The 15,000-nt window shown below is 44.4% G+C and overlaps 2 protein-coding genes across 2 annotated transcripts in view; one reads left to right on the plus strand and one right to left on the minus strand.

Annotated features, from left to right (window-relative positions):
• LOC147467162 (uncharacterized) overlaps window positions 1-12,880 on the plus strand; it is a 19,768-nt gene extending 6,888 nt beyond the window's left edge. Inside the window, exon 5 of the mRNA XM_086532191.1 lies at window positions 12,770-12,880. Coding sequence (XP_086388317.1) covers window positions 12,770-12,880 — 111 coding nt within the window. The remainder of the gene's footprint in view (window positions 1-12,769) is intronic.
• A 98-nt stretch (window positions 12,881-12,978) lies between these two features.
• Window positions 12,979-15,000, minus strand: part of LOC122267207 (uncharacterized) — a 2,921-nt gene continuing 899 nt past the window's right edge. The window contains exons 1-2 of the mRNA XM_086532072.1: window positions 14,568-15,000; window positions 12,979-14,394 (exon numbers count right to left, since the gene is read on the minus strand). The exon at window positions 14,568-15,000 is cut by the window's right edge and continues 899 nt beyond it. Of these exons, the coding sequence (XP_086388198.1) occupies window positions 13,661-14,394; window positions 14,568-15,000 (1,167 nt within the window). The 3' untranslated portion in view covers window positions 12,979-13,660. The remainder of the gene's footprint in view (window positions 14,395-14,567) is intronic.

Below are 15,000 nucleotides of genomic sequence, written 5' to 3' on the forward strand. Positions count from 1 at the left end.
AAATGAGATATAATCGTGTTTACGTCTGTGTGTGTGTGCGTGTGTGTGATTCTATTTACAAGTACAGTATATACAAACATACATAAATACATGTGCCTTTGAATATACATATACATATATGTATAAATGTATGGGTGTGTGTTTGTGAGTAAATTGATTAATGAATGAATATATATATATATATATATATATATATATATATATATATATATATATTCTGTTTTATGCCTCACTCTTCTGACCTTATCTTTGCGATGTATAATCAATACTAATTGTAAGATAGAAGGATAATACAAACAGGCGGAGGAGAAAGATAATTGATAGTTGAATCAGCGTTCATAATGATGGCTCATGAGGAGGGTAACTGTGTGAACATTTCCCTAGTGAATTTTTTATTTTGTTTTAAGATTAAACATTCATGGCATAAGCACGCACACGCACGTGGTCACACACAAACACACACACACACATGTATATGACTATATGTATATCTATCTATCTATCTATCAGTCTATCTATCTATCTAACTATCTATCTATCTACACACACACAGATGTGTGTGTGTGTGTATGTATATATATATATATATATATATATATATATATATATATATATATATATATATATATATATATATACATATATACATATATATGTATATATATATAAATATATATATATACATATATATATATATGTATATATATACATATATATATACATATATGTGTATATGTATATATATGTATATGTATATGTGTATATATGTATATGTGTATATATGTATGTATATGTATATATACTTAAATAAATTATAATGCATGGGCACATTATAATTCACGTGCATGTGTGTGCACGCGTGGACGCTGATGTGTATGGGTGCAGTATGCATGCATACGGGCGTAGACAAACGCTTGGAGTATGTGCATAATTGCTTATTTGTATATATGGGCGTCTACGCTGTACATTCTGCATATCTATATATAGTAACGAATATAAGTGCGGGCACGGGAGCGCGCATAAACATGCAAACATGCATTGTTGCGTAGGTCTTGAACGTATATAAAAACAAATGCCCATTCTCACATGAGTAGACCGGAAGGTCGTGAGATAGATCGGTGGAATCAAAGATCTCCTAATATCATGCGAGACTAACTCAAACGTGTTATTGGAGATTAATGGTACCTCCGGACTAAAACTACTCCCCCCACCGTGCACAAGGCCGACAGGTGGGGGTACCAGGCCACACACCTCTTAAATATGATTTCCCAGTCAAGACAATGGCCCTCATTCCCCGGAAGCGAAGGAGCCCCTGGTCACGGCGGCGATCAGGATCGCTCCGGAGCAGAGGGCGCTAAGAATCTCCGGTTAGACCCAGGCCGCCTAAAGATGATGAACTTATGCACATACAATGTAAGGACCCTGAGAACAGAATCTGATCTTCTGACACTGCTTGAGGAACTTTCATTTATTAAATGGGATATTGTAGGACTTTCTGAAGTTAGGAGACTAGGCGAAGAGCAGAAATTACTAAATGATGGGTACTTATTATACTGGCAAGGTAAACCCTTGGATAGCAAACAAGAATCAGGAGTAGGTTTCTTAGTTCACAAGCGACTTGAAAAGAATGTTAGGGAATTCTATAGTGTGAGCGAAAGAGTGGTTTCTGTAATACTGAAACTAAACGACAGATATAGCCTAAAAATTATCCAAGTTTACGCTCCTACCAGCAGTCATAGTGATGAGGAGATAAAGAGATTCTATGAAGATGTGCAAGCAGCTACCGATAGAGCAAAAACCCATTTTATCGTGATTATGGGGGATTTTAATGCCAAGATAGGAATAAGGGAAGATAGAGAAATATCGGTTGGGAAACATGGAATAGGCACCAGTTCAGTTCAGAGAGATTTGCGAAGGCTTTCCTTCGCCCGGGCTATATGCACGAGGCGGCCCGGCCTCTGCCAGCTATAAGTGCTGACTCATCTGATCATAACTGAATGCTTACCGTGGTGGTTGGATTGCCTGAAGGCGCTCCAGTTGCCACGGGGAAAGCAATAGGCATAGCCGCCTTACCAACCCGGCGGCTGTCGTCTCTGGGCCCTGCCTGAGGAAGCGAGTGTGCTCGCATTCCATCAGATAGTGCTCTAAATTGGCGTCCGGCGCGCCACAATGGCTGCAGCGTCGCTCATCATGCCCAATGGTGGGTATGATTTGCCACGCACAAGGGTAGCCTAATCTCAGTCTGTGAAGACTGACTTCGGCTCGCCTTGGTATTTTGTTAGAGAGTATCAGCGACTCATAGCCTGTGGCGTCTGAGTACCAGCTGGCCGAGGGGGAGGTTCTCGCTTCCTCTCTGTGGCGCTGCAGGGCACCGACCTGCCCTGCAGCCATCAACTTACGCCTTAGCAGTTCTCGGCTAGGATGCACCACAAGATTACTCAAGGGTTTTTTCCTGCCTTCCTCCGCTAGCCTGTCAGCTACATCGTTCCCTTTAATACCAACATGGCTTGGAATCCAGTTGATGATAATGCGTCTACCCTGATCCAGGATTCTCTGAGCAATAGTGAGAATCGTGGTCAGAAGGTAAACGTTATCAAGCTTTGCTGCAGGCTGTCAATGGCGGCCCTAGAGTCTGTATGTATGACAACATGCCCGTCCGTCTGGGCTGCATGGGCTAGGGCTCCCATAATAGCGACAGCCTCTGCTTGGAGCGAGGAGGCATTGTCGGACACCCGCATAGCTTGTGCTACGTCCCTTGCTGCAAAGCCGGCGCCTGCAGTGTGGGAAATGGGGTCTACAGAACCATCCGTGAAGTAGGTTTTACTACCTGGTGGAGTGATTTCTGCAATGTTCCTCTCCGCCTCAGCCTTCAAAAGAGACGGAGAGTACTGAGTCTTTCTCCTTGACAGGTTCATGACAGAATACTCAATCAAGGATCTTGCCCACGGCGGGGCTGTGGCATAGTCAGGGTGGGGGAGGTCCATGCCCTTGACCAACAGAGTCTCCTTGAGCTCAAAGCGTATCAACACCCTGGCTGTATGAGACAGCCAGGAGTTGTTGGCAAAGAGTTCATGGTTCTGTACGAGCCGACGCTGCACTTTTTGTCTTAGCTGCAAGTCCGACGGGGACTGTAAGACTTTGGCAAGAAACTGAGCCGCCATCTGATCGGTTGGCTTCCAAGAGTAGGTTAGCAACCTTAGCCCATATAGGAGCACCCAGAATGATCCTGGCGGCATCGTTTTGCATGACGTCAAGCCTTTGCCGTAGTCCAGGCTTGACCGTAATCAGGGCGACGGAGGCGTAGTCCACAATGGGACGGACAGCGTGCACATAGAAGGATCTTAGTACACGGTGCCCAGCCCCTAAGCACCGCCCTGACAGAGCTCTCATGACAGAGAGTCTTGCCTTGGTCCGTTCTAGGAGGTATTGAACCTCCGAGCGGAAAGTAAGCTTACTGTCAACCCATACACCCAGGTATTGGAAGACATGAACCCACTCTAGCTCTAACCCTTGGACTCGCAGCCTTTGGTCTCGGACATCCTGTTTCAGCGCCATTGCCTTCGATTTGGCTGTTGAGATCTTAAGCCCGACTCTGCGGCATTCCTCAGACATTAGATCCAGACAACGCTGGGTCTTTCTGATTAAATTCTCATTCTTCCTCCCAACAGAGATAATTGCCAGATCATCTGCATATGAGATGATCTTGCACCCCGCTGGGAGTGGAATGTCGAGGATGCTTAACATGAGGGTGTTAAACAGAGCCGGGCTGAGGACCCCCCTTGTGGAGTGCCATTCTCCAGGGGTAGATGCCTGGAAAGGTGACCTTGGAACTTCACTCTGGCAGTTCTGTCCCGAAAGTAGTCACCAATCCAGGCAAGCAGTCTGCCCTTGATTCCTTTGCGGATCAGGACCTCTTGAATGGCAAGTGGGCTCGCCAGTTCAAAGGCCTTCTCCAGGTCCAGGAAAACAATGACAGATCTGGTGATGCTGACAGTGCTCAGTAAGGTGGCTATACTGTGAGCAGTGCTCTTACCCCTTGTGAACCCATGTAGGTGTTCATGTGGAGGTCCCAGCTTCCATTGGAGCCGGTTCAGTACCATTCTCTCTGCCGTCTTTCCCAGACAGCTGAGTAGAGAGATGGGGCGGTACCGACCCGGCTCCTTTGGTTTAGGGATGGGAACTATGTCAGCCCTCTTCCAGCACTGTGGTAGTGAGGAAGTCTCCCAGGACCTGTTGATAAGATGCAAGAGTGCAAGCTCACCTTCAAGTCCTAGGTGGGAAATGATGGGGTAGGAAATCCCATCACAACCCGGTGCTGACCGCGAACTGGTCTTATATGTTCGCCTTAGTTCCCTCAGAGAGAACATGGCATCGGCATCATCAGGCTCGACCGCCTTTTCTCTGATGAGGGCATGCCTGCCTGGAAGCAGTTCCTCTTGGCATGCCCTCAACTCTGCTGGTAGACCGGCGCTACTTGTTCTTGCAGAGAACTCGAGTGCCAGTCTCTCCGCCTCCGACCGCGGGTCATGGTGGGTCATTCTGGGGGCTGAGCGATTTGTGGCCCGTCTGATGCGGTTCCACAGCTCTGTAAGGGAGGTTTGGTGGCCAAAGGACTCACACCACTCCAGCCACTTTTCCTGCTTTACCCTCTTAGCAGTTTCCTGAGCATCCCTGAGAGCCTCTCTCAAAAGAGCGTGGTTCTCAGGGGTTCTCTGTCTGCGGAAGTGTCTTCTGCACATATTGATTCTGTGGTTGACCTCCTTAACCTCATCATTGTAGTACCAGGCGTCTTTAAAACACCTGGACCACGGACGAGTTTTGGGAATGGTCTCTGAGGCTGCCTCGTCTATGGCATTAACTAGTCTTGCCTCAAGTGTATCCACATTATCATTATGTGAGAATTCACTGGTTCTGAGGCACCTGGCCAGGGCCTCCTGGAAAGCTTTCCAGTTGGCCCTGTCCACCTTCCATCGAGGATTGTGCTGGGGCACAGGGGCTGGGCCAGCATCCAAGATGGTGGTGACTATCCCATAGTGATCGCTCGTGGCAGTGTTGTCCACAGACCAACGAATCCTCTCGACCAAGGCCGCAGTGACAAAGGTAAGGTCAAGGACCCCCCCGCCAACGTGCGTAGGCTCCTGGTTGTTGAGGAGAGCAATCTCGGGGCATGACTCAAGCAGCGCGGCTATGTGATAGCCTGCCGCATCCCGGTTCCGCGTGGGAGCCAGGATGGGGTGGTGGGCATTGAAGTCTCCCCCTATGAGAATTGGCTCGTGTGCCGCAGCAGCACAGACTTCACTAACATCTAAGCTCCTACAGGTTGGCCTGCTGTACACATTGTACAGCTTGAGGGGACCCCCAGCCATATGGATCTCAACTGCTAGGAGTTCAACACCTTCTCCACACTGCACAGGATCGGCAATCAGGGAGCAGGGAATATTCGACTTCACGAGGGTAATCAAACCTCTGGTGCCTTCATTAGAGGGCAACAAAAAGGGATGATATCCTGAGAAGCGAACAGTGTCTCCTGTTAAAGTCTCCTGGAGCATGACAATGTCAATGTTCCGAGATCGCACGATCGCGTGGAGAAGGGCATTCCTCCGGGAAAAGCTGTTGATATTCCACTGCAGTATGCTTAGATTAGGAGCCATTGTGCTAATCTGAGTCCATTAAGTCTGCGCCGTCAATGACGTCGACATAATCGGTCTCAGTGTCTGACGCCCCAGTGTGGGTAACGTCAGACATTTCGGAGTCTGACAACTCCTTGGTGAGTTCCTCACTGATCGTGATTTCCTCACTGGACTCGTCACTGTCGTCAGGACAGGTCGAGCCATTAGAAGGGCTGGGTCTCCTGGGAGGTGGAGAGCCCCTGGTCGCCTTGACCTTCACTCTGGTTGGTCGTGGCTTCCTCGCCCTTTGGGGTTTGGGTTCAGGCTCTGCCAGTGTGGTCTTGGCCGCGGGTTGGGTGGGGAGACAAGTCTCGCCCTGGGGGTTTGTGGGGAGAGGAGTCTCGCCCTGAGTTGGATTGGGTGTAGAGGCCTTGGGCCTTACATCCCTTTCCTTCAGGGCAGCGACAGTCTGGGTCATTGCCGTGACGGCGACCTCGACCGCCTTCTCTGTCTCTTCACTGGTCCGTCCCAATGCTGACGCAACTGCTGTGACAACTGCCGTCAGCAGGAGCGTCAAGTCATTCTCCGTAAACAGAGTTTGACTCTCCGCTCTTGGGTTGGCCTTTGGTGTGTTCCCAGACCCCTTCCGGGTCTGTTTCCGTCTTGGAACACCCACCAGGGCCGGAAACTCCTTTGTGTTGGAGGTGTCCGGTGGTGGTTTTGTTTTGGGCGGTGCTTCCTTCCTCTTAGGAGGGGGGGGAGCCCTTACCCCTTTGTTCTGCCCCCAGACGTAAGTGCCTGGAGGGGCAGGAACAAAGTCCGGTCATTTTGCAACGACCTCTTGTCGCCGTAGAGCCTCTTCCTTCCTGACGGAACATCCGAGGCTCCAGGCATGGTGCTTTTTGTGGCAGTTGGGACACTTGGCAGTAGTGTCCCGCTTGCCATCCTTGTGTGCTTTGAGGCACACCTCCGTGCTGTGTGCCTGACTACAGACACCACACTTCGGCTTTGCAGAGCAAGTGGCCTGGTGGTGTCCGTACTTCTGACACGTGAAGCAACGGAGCGGATCAGGGACATACGTCCTGAGGTTGTAGGAGCCCCAATTACCAAGGTCCAAGGACGCAACTGGGGCTCCCTTCAAGGTGACCAGGACTTGCCTGGTTGGGTGCTTCCCTTTGGAAAGTCGGGAAGCTCCCACCACCTTGGGATGGGCAGTGATGACCTCAAGGTCATACATCTGAGGGAAGCTAAGAAGCACCATCTTGGACTTCCTCTCATCAGAAGTCAGGGCCGCCAAACTCACCTTCCGTCCGTCCTGGAGCTTGTCAGTCTCCTGGAGGAAGGTGAGAGTGGACTGGTCCTTAGGGATGATTATCATGCCTTTGTCTTTGGCAATTCTAATCGTCAGACGGCACTGTGTCTGGGTTTCCAGAGCCCGTACTATCTGATAAGCGTTGTCGAATCCTTCCGGTTTAGGGGGAACCGACTCGGGGCTACAGACTCGCCCTCCGAGTCTGTAGCCGGCCGAGGACGCTTAATACCTGCCTTCCGAACCGACGCCGGAATTTTGGCAGTGGGGCCAGCAGGGTTGGAGGGTCCTGTCTGGCTTCCATTTTTACTTTGACTCGTCTTCTGAACCGTCGCCAGAGACTTGTCAGTGCCAAGGGCTGGTTTGGAGGGTCCAGCCCGAGGCTCTTCGGTAGGCTTTCTCTGAACCGACGCCAGAGCCTTTCCCAACTTTTTACTTTTGTCACCAAGGACCTTAAAAGGTTCCAGGTTCATCAACGTGGGGGTCAGTCAGGGTTTTTTTACAGTAAGATGCCATAAATATAGTGTTCAATTCATCCTCCCACGCCCCCACCCACCACGGAGTCCAACAAGGGGAAGCTGTGCACTGAGACCATGCTCAGAAGCCACAGGGGTGGTGGGAGGATATACGCAACCCCTGCCTCGCATTGATGGCATTCGCAAATACATGCGATTGCCTGCAAGACAGGAGCTGCTTGACCCTAGCCTAGCTCAAAAGAAAGACCAGCCGATTGACCTAATCGAGCCAAGATCAGGCCACCCGTCTTGCTGGAATAGAGGACCAAAGAGGTGTGTTGCTAGCCGCAGGGCGTACTCATACACGGCATCGCTCAACCTCCAGGACTCCCGTCTCCCAGCGCACAGGGGCGCCACGCACGGCAAACACGTGGGCAGGTGTTTGCCCCCCTGGGGGGAGGACCAGGGGGGGGTGTGATCCCACCTACTAGATCAGCACCTAGGAACGCTTAGTCATCCTTCCTCGGAGAATCAACCGCTAGAAGGCCACCTCAACGGGAGGGAGAGACTGGCCAATTCTAGAACGGGCTCTTCCGAGGAAGGAGTTCAAGCCCCCGCGCCACGACAAGGCGGTTCCTTATTGTGTTATCAATAAAGTAAATGTCGGTAGCGACCATAGACTGGTCAGGAGTAGAGTTAAGTTACAGCTAAGAAGGGAACGAAACAAGCTCATACAGAAGCCTCTCGTTAATCTAACCAACATCAAGAATAGGATGACGGAATTCAGTATCAACATCCGAAACAAATACTCAGTTCTCGAAGATTTTGACATAGACCAAATGAACGACCAATTCAGTGAGATATTAACGGAAGCTGCACTTGAAATAGGGGGTAAAGACGAAAAAGAAAGGTTCAGTAAGCTTTCAGTAGAGACGAAAGAGCTTATGAAACAGCGTAGGGAAATGAAAATAACATCAATCAGAGACAAGATAGAATCAACAGAGCTGACTAAGACGATAAACAAGAAGAAGAAAGAGGATGTACGCAAATTTAACATACGAAAAATAAACGAAGCTCTGCTTGCCGGCACCAGCCTTAAGGCAACAAAGAGGAAGGCCTACGTCCTGCAGTGTATTGATACAGGCTGATGATGATGATATATATATATATATATATATATATATATATATATATATATATATACACATATATATATATATATACATATATATATATATATATATATATATATATATACATACATATATATATATATATATATATATATATATATATACATATATAGATATATATCTGGCAACGAGTATGAGAGGTGTCTTGTGTTGGGCCTCAGCGATATTAAGTGCAAAATTATGTATATCAGTGAACTATGACGGTACATCATAAGGCGAAAATATCTGTGAATGTCTAGAGTGCATATACGAGCGAAATAGAAATAAGAAATTACACAAGTGTTGTAGAAAATTCAAAAAGAAAGAATGCCACAAGAATGCTAGAAGTAGAGTAAAGGCAGTGAGATGCCAAAAAGTGCCACAATATAAAGGAAGGAAAGCATTTAGTGATATCATCTATTATAGTGATTTGCAAGTATATTCAGGCATCTGAGGATGTCTGAATATATTTCTAATATAAAATCATACCATCCAAGCAAACCAACAGAAAATGAGTCAAATATCGCTTAACGCTCCCATAGATACCATGTTAACACCAGTGCCAAGGGTCAAAGGTGACCAACTACCATCCAACATCTGGCCTGAGTAAAATCCATTCCTAGTTAGTGAGTACATTATACTATAGAATCACATATGTTATAAATCTAATCATGCAACCACACTGAATATCAGTCTGGGAAATAATTCGTAATGAAAGCCCAACACAAGATATGGTATCACCAACGGTCAAGGTCACCATAGGACGCTCGAACGGTTTAGGTACCAACTAGTAATTACCTCTCCGAATTGTTGCCAGATATATGTATACCATTACCTACTATATCTATTTAAACAAATTACGATGCATGGGCACATTATAATTTACGTGCGTGCGTGTGCACGCGTGGACGCTGTGCTGTGCGCATACATTCAGACGTATACATACGCTTGGAGTATGTGCATAAATGCTTATTTGAATATATATATATGCGCCTACAATTTATATATAGTAACGAATAACCACGCAAACATGCATTTTTTGCGTAGGCCCTGCACATATATATAAACAAATGCCTATTCTCACATGAGTAGACCTGAAGGTCGTGAGATAGATTGGGGGATACTAATATCTCCTAATGACATGCGAGACTAACTCAACCATGTTATTGGAGAATAATGGTAGCCTCCGGACTAAAATTACTCCCCCCACCGTGCACAAGGTCGACAGGTGTGGGTATCAGGCCACACCCCTCTTAAATATGATTTTCCAGTCAAGACAACGGCCCTCATTCCCCGGAAGCGAAGGAGCCCCTGGTCACTGACACTGCTTGAGGAACTTTCATTTATTAATTGGGATATTGTAGGGCTTTCTGAAGTTAGGAGATTAGACGAAGAGCAGAAATTACTATATGATGGACACATTATATTGGCGAGGTAAACCCTTAGATAGCAAACAAGAATCAGGAGTAGGTTTCTTAGTTCACAAGCGACTCGAAAAGAATGTTAGGGAATTCTACAGTGTGAACGAAAGAGTAGCTTCGGTAATACTGAAACTAAACAGATATTATCCAAAATTATCCAAGTATACGCTCCTACCAGCAGTCATAGTGACGTAGAGATAGAGAGTTTCTATGAAGATGTGCAAGCAGCTACCGATAGAGCAAAAACCCATTTTACCGTGATTATGCGGGACTTTAATGCCAAGATAGGAATAAGGGAAGATGGAGAAACCTCGATTGGGAAACATGGAATAGGCACCAGAAGTGAGAGAGGACAAAGGCTGATAGAATTCGCTGAAGCTCGATCCCTTAAAATTATGAATACATTCTTCGAAAAGAGACCTGGGAGGAAATAGACATGGAAATCACCATCCGGCATTAAAAACGAAATTGACTTCATAATCACCAACAGGCGCGACATTGTACAAGACGTAACCGTTATCAATAAAGTAAATGTCGGTAGCGACCATAGACTGGTCAGAAGTAGAGTAAAGTTACAGCTAAGAAGGGAACGAAATAAGCTCATACAAAAGCCTCTCGTTAATCTAATCAACATTAAGAGTAGGGCGACGGAATTCAGTATCAACATCCGAAACAAATACTCAGCTCTCGAAGAAGATCTTGACATAGACCAAATGAATGACCAATTCAGTGAGATATTAACGGAAGCTGCACTTGAAATAGGGAGTAAAGACGAAAAAGAAAAGTTCAGTAAGCTTTCGGTACAGACAAAAGAGCAAACAGCGTAGGGACATGAAAATAACATCAGTCAGAGACAAGATAGAATCAGCAGAGCTGACTAAGACGATAAACAAGAAGAAAGAGGATGTACGTAAATTTAACATACGAAAAATAAACGAAGCTCTGCTTGCCGGCACCAGCCTTAAGGCAACAAAGAGGAGGCTCGAAATAGGGAAAAAACAAATGTATGCAGTAAACAAACCCAACGGAGAAGTGACATACGATAAAAATGAAATTATCAATAGAAGACTTTTATCGCGACTTACACCACTCAAACGACCAACCACATACGGAGACAAACACAACAATTGAAGACGTTCCAAACATCACGGTAGAGGAAGTAAATAGAGCACTAAAAAGCATGAAAAGAGGAAAAACACCAGGAGAAGACGGTATTAGAGTAGATCTTATCCAAGATGCAGGAGAGATTGCGGCAGTAAAACTGGCCAGTCTTTATAGCAGATGCCTAAGCGTCGGTAAAATCCCGAAGGCCTGGAAAAACGCAATGATAATTTTGATACATAAAAAGGGAGACACAAAAGACTTAAAGAATTACCGACCTATAAGCCTCCTTTCAGTAATCTATAACTGTTCACAATAGTCGAACCCCAGTTAGGCAAATACAAATACAGGGCGAGGTACTAGAAGTAGTGAACGAGTATGTATACCTAGGGTAACTCGTCAAGACGAGTACTTCCTGCGATGCCGAGATAAAACGACGAATCAGGCTAGGTTGGAGTGCCTTCGGTACACATAGTAATATATTACGAGGTCGTCTGCCACTATGTCTAAAGAGAAAGATTTTTGACCAATGTGTCCTCCCCGTCATGACATATGGATCAGAGACATGGACTACGACCAAGGCACTCGAGAGGAAATTAGTAAGCGCCCAAAGAGGAATGGAAAGGCTTATGCTAGGAGTTAGCTTAAGAGACAAGAAAAAAGCCACATGGATCAGGCAGCAAACAAAAGTAGAAGATATACTCAAGAGCATCAAGAAGAAAAAGTGGCAGTGGGCTAGACATATATATCGGAGACAGGAGAACAGGTGGACAAAGAAAACAACAGAATGGGTAATACACGACACAAAGAGACCCAGGGCAAGACCAACGACCAGATGGCGGGATGAAATAGCGAACTTTGCAGGAGTAAACTGGAATCAGAGGACACAAGACCGGAATGACTGGAAAAGATTGAGAGAGGCCTACGTCCTGCAGTGGAATGATACAGGCTGATGATGATGATGATATATTTATATCTATCTATATCTATCTATATATATATACATATACATATACACACAAATGTGTTTATATATATATATATATATATATATAAATATATATATATATATATACATATATATGTATACATACGCACATACATATACACATAAACGTGTTTATATATATATATATATATCTATATATATATCTATATATAAATATATATATATATATATATATATATACTGTACATGTATATATATATATATATATATTATATATATATATATATACTGTACATGTATATATATATATATATATATATATATATATATATATATATATATATATATATATATATATATATACATGTACAGTATATATATATATATATATATATATATATATATATATATATATATATATATATATATATATATATATATATAGATATATATATTACTGTACATGTATATATATATATATATATATATATATATATATATATATATATATATATGTGTGTATATGTATACATTCCTCTCTTTCCTTCCTTTTCTCTTTGCATATGATAGTGTTTACATTGTATTGTAAAGGCGATTATACTGACACCGACATAATTTTAGTGACAACTTTTGGGCAAGGTTATGATTAAGAGAGATTTTTTTGTATATTTATGTTTGTTTGTCTCTTTCATCATTGTAGGTAGTGTTTGTCAAAAGTATCACTTTATGAGTTTTTTCAACTTCTTGTCTCAGGTCTCTAACTATGATACGGAGTTTTCGTGCTTCATGGACGTTAGAAGCACTAGTAAATATTTTAGCTTGGCTGAATCTTCGTTTTCCATTCTGAGAGCAAAAAAACATTGACTGAAGAACAAGCCACTTGGGAACTAGGTGTCATGCTGTATTTTTTTTTTTTTTTTTTTTCTTGGAAATACTAAAACAATAGTAACCTTCTTTTATAGTGATATTGTTACAAGAATTATATTTATAGATGGATATTCATGTACACACACACATATACACACAGACACACGCATAAAGATATATATATATATGTATACATATATGTATTTACATATATGTGTATATATAAATATGTATATACATACATATTTATATATATTTGTATATATATACATACACACACAAAGGAAAATGATAGGAGGACAGTAGTTTAATCAATTATTTAATGAGAATGGCAGTCAGATTATCAAGTATTTGAAATACGTTCATCCAAGTATAACTATTCTACAGAACATGTGTTATTTTGATGTGCACATCAGCTTAGCAAGAGTATAACGATCAAGACAAAAATCAAGAACACTTAGAACATTGTGAAAAAGTGAACTACCTGAAGAATAATCTCTGATCTGAAATATTCAAATTATTAAGCAAAATTTTCACTTGAATTTCAGAGAGAGAGAGAGAGAGAGAGAGAGAGACGGAGTAGGGAATCAGGGAGGAAAAAAGAGATGTTATATTAAAGGAGAAAGGATGAGAAAAGTATAGACATGAAGCGGGACGAAAGGAGAGAAATAGAGGCAGAAAGGGCGAGAAACGAAGGGAGAAAGAGAGAAAGAGATAAAGGGAAGGAAAAATAAGTAAAGGAAAAAAATAAAAAAGGTGAGATATGATCCCAAATACCTAGAGAACCATCGTTGCAGACAGAGTAAACAGTAAAAGCAAAACCACAAAGAGAACTATAAGAACAACCTCACAAACCATGTTAAACTTTCTGGCACTGAGGCGGACTAGCTTTACGCGCGCCATCTTCCCATGAGATTCCTCTCGAGTCAACACCTCGACGTAACTGTCCTTCCTGAGCCTCAGCGCGTTCACGATGACGTTGGTGATGACGACGAAGAAGCAGAGGCAGATGAGGACCGCGTACCAAATGTCGATGAGCTTGAAATAAGGCGTCCGGACGTAGGAATCCGTAGCCTGGGCGAAGAGCGCGGCGAGGACTAGCATAGCCGTGAGGGAGACCATGATCCTCTCGTTGAAGTCGTTGAGGGGAAAGAACAACGTCGCGTAACAGATGAAGAACATGAGAGCACTCGGGGCGAAGCTGTTCATCAGGTGGTAGTTGAATTGGCCCTCCAGGTGGAGCGTGAACGAAATCAGAACTGATTCTTGGAAAGTTTCGTATGTTATTTTTCCAAGCATGAAATCCAACAGGTTGTGATCGCCGCTGTAGTTCACGTAACCAGCTTTCGTTTCCCGCCAGCTGACGAAATTGTTCGTCTGCTTGATGTAGAATGTGGAATTACACTGGTAAGCTCCGAAGGGGTACTGGTAGACTTGAAAGAGGCAAGGGTAGGTCGTCACGAAAGCTTCGTGCATTGTGATGTTTAGAGAGCCCTTCTCCGCCACCCTTCCTGTGGATCACAATGGAGAGCATGTAAGCGGATTAATTGCGGTCATGCACACACACACATACCACACACATATATACATATATATGCATATATATATATATATATATATATATATATATATATATATATATATACATACATATATATATATATACTCACACACTTAACCTTACCCATATACGGATCCGTGATATCAAACTCCTCAGCCGTGTCCTTCTCCTTCCGCACGACACATATTCTCTTGTAGTTCTCGACCTCCGCTTCTCCGCCGATGCCATACCCTGCCATGAGGCCGATCTTAGGATACCAGATGTCCTTGCACGGGAAGGAGTGCCACCTGTTCTTCTTGAGGTCCCAGAAGCGCAAGTTCGGGTCGTGCCAGGTCACCTGATGGAGCATGTCGACGGTGGCTATGTTCTCCTCCGTTTTAATTTGCGATATGAAATACATGGTGAAGCTGTAGTCCAGAGTGCCCGCCTCCTCGACGGACTGGTAGGGACCGTTGACGATGTCGTAGTCCTGGGGCTTGGTCATCACGCGCTCCTGGCACCCCCGCTCGTCGCTGCCGTCGGGGGAGTCTGCTCGGCCGTCGCACCTCTGGGCCCT

This window comes from Penaeus japonicus, unplaced genomic scaffold (genome assembly GCF_977035675.1).
Source record: "Penaeus japonicus unplaced genomic scaffold, GWHDUDI00000001_assembly GWHDUDI00000037, whole genome shotgun sequence".
NCBI classification, from domain to species: domain Eukaryota; kingdom Metazoa; phylum Arthropoda; class Malacostraca; order Decapoda; family Penaeidae; genus Penaeus; species Penaeus japonicus.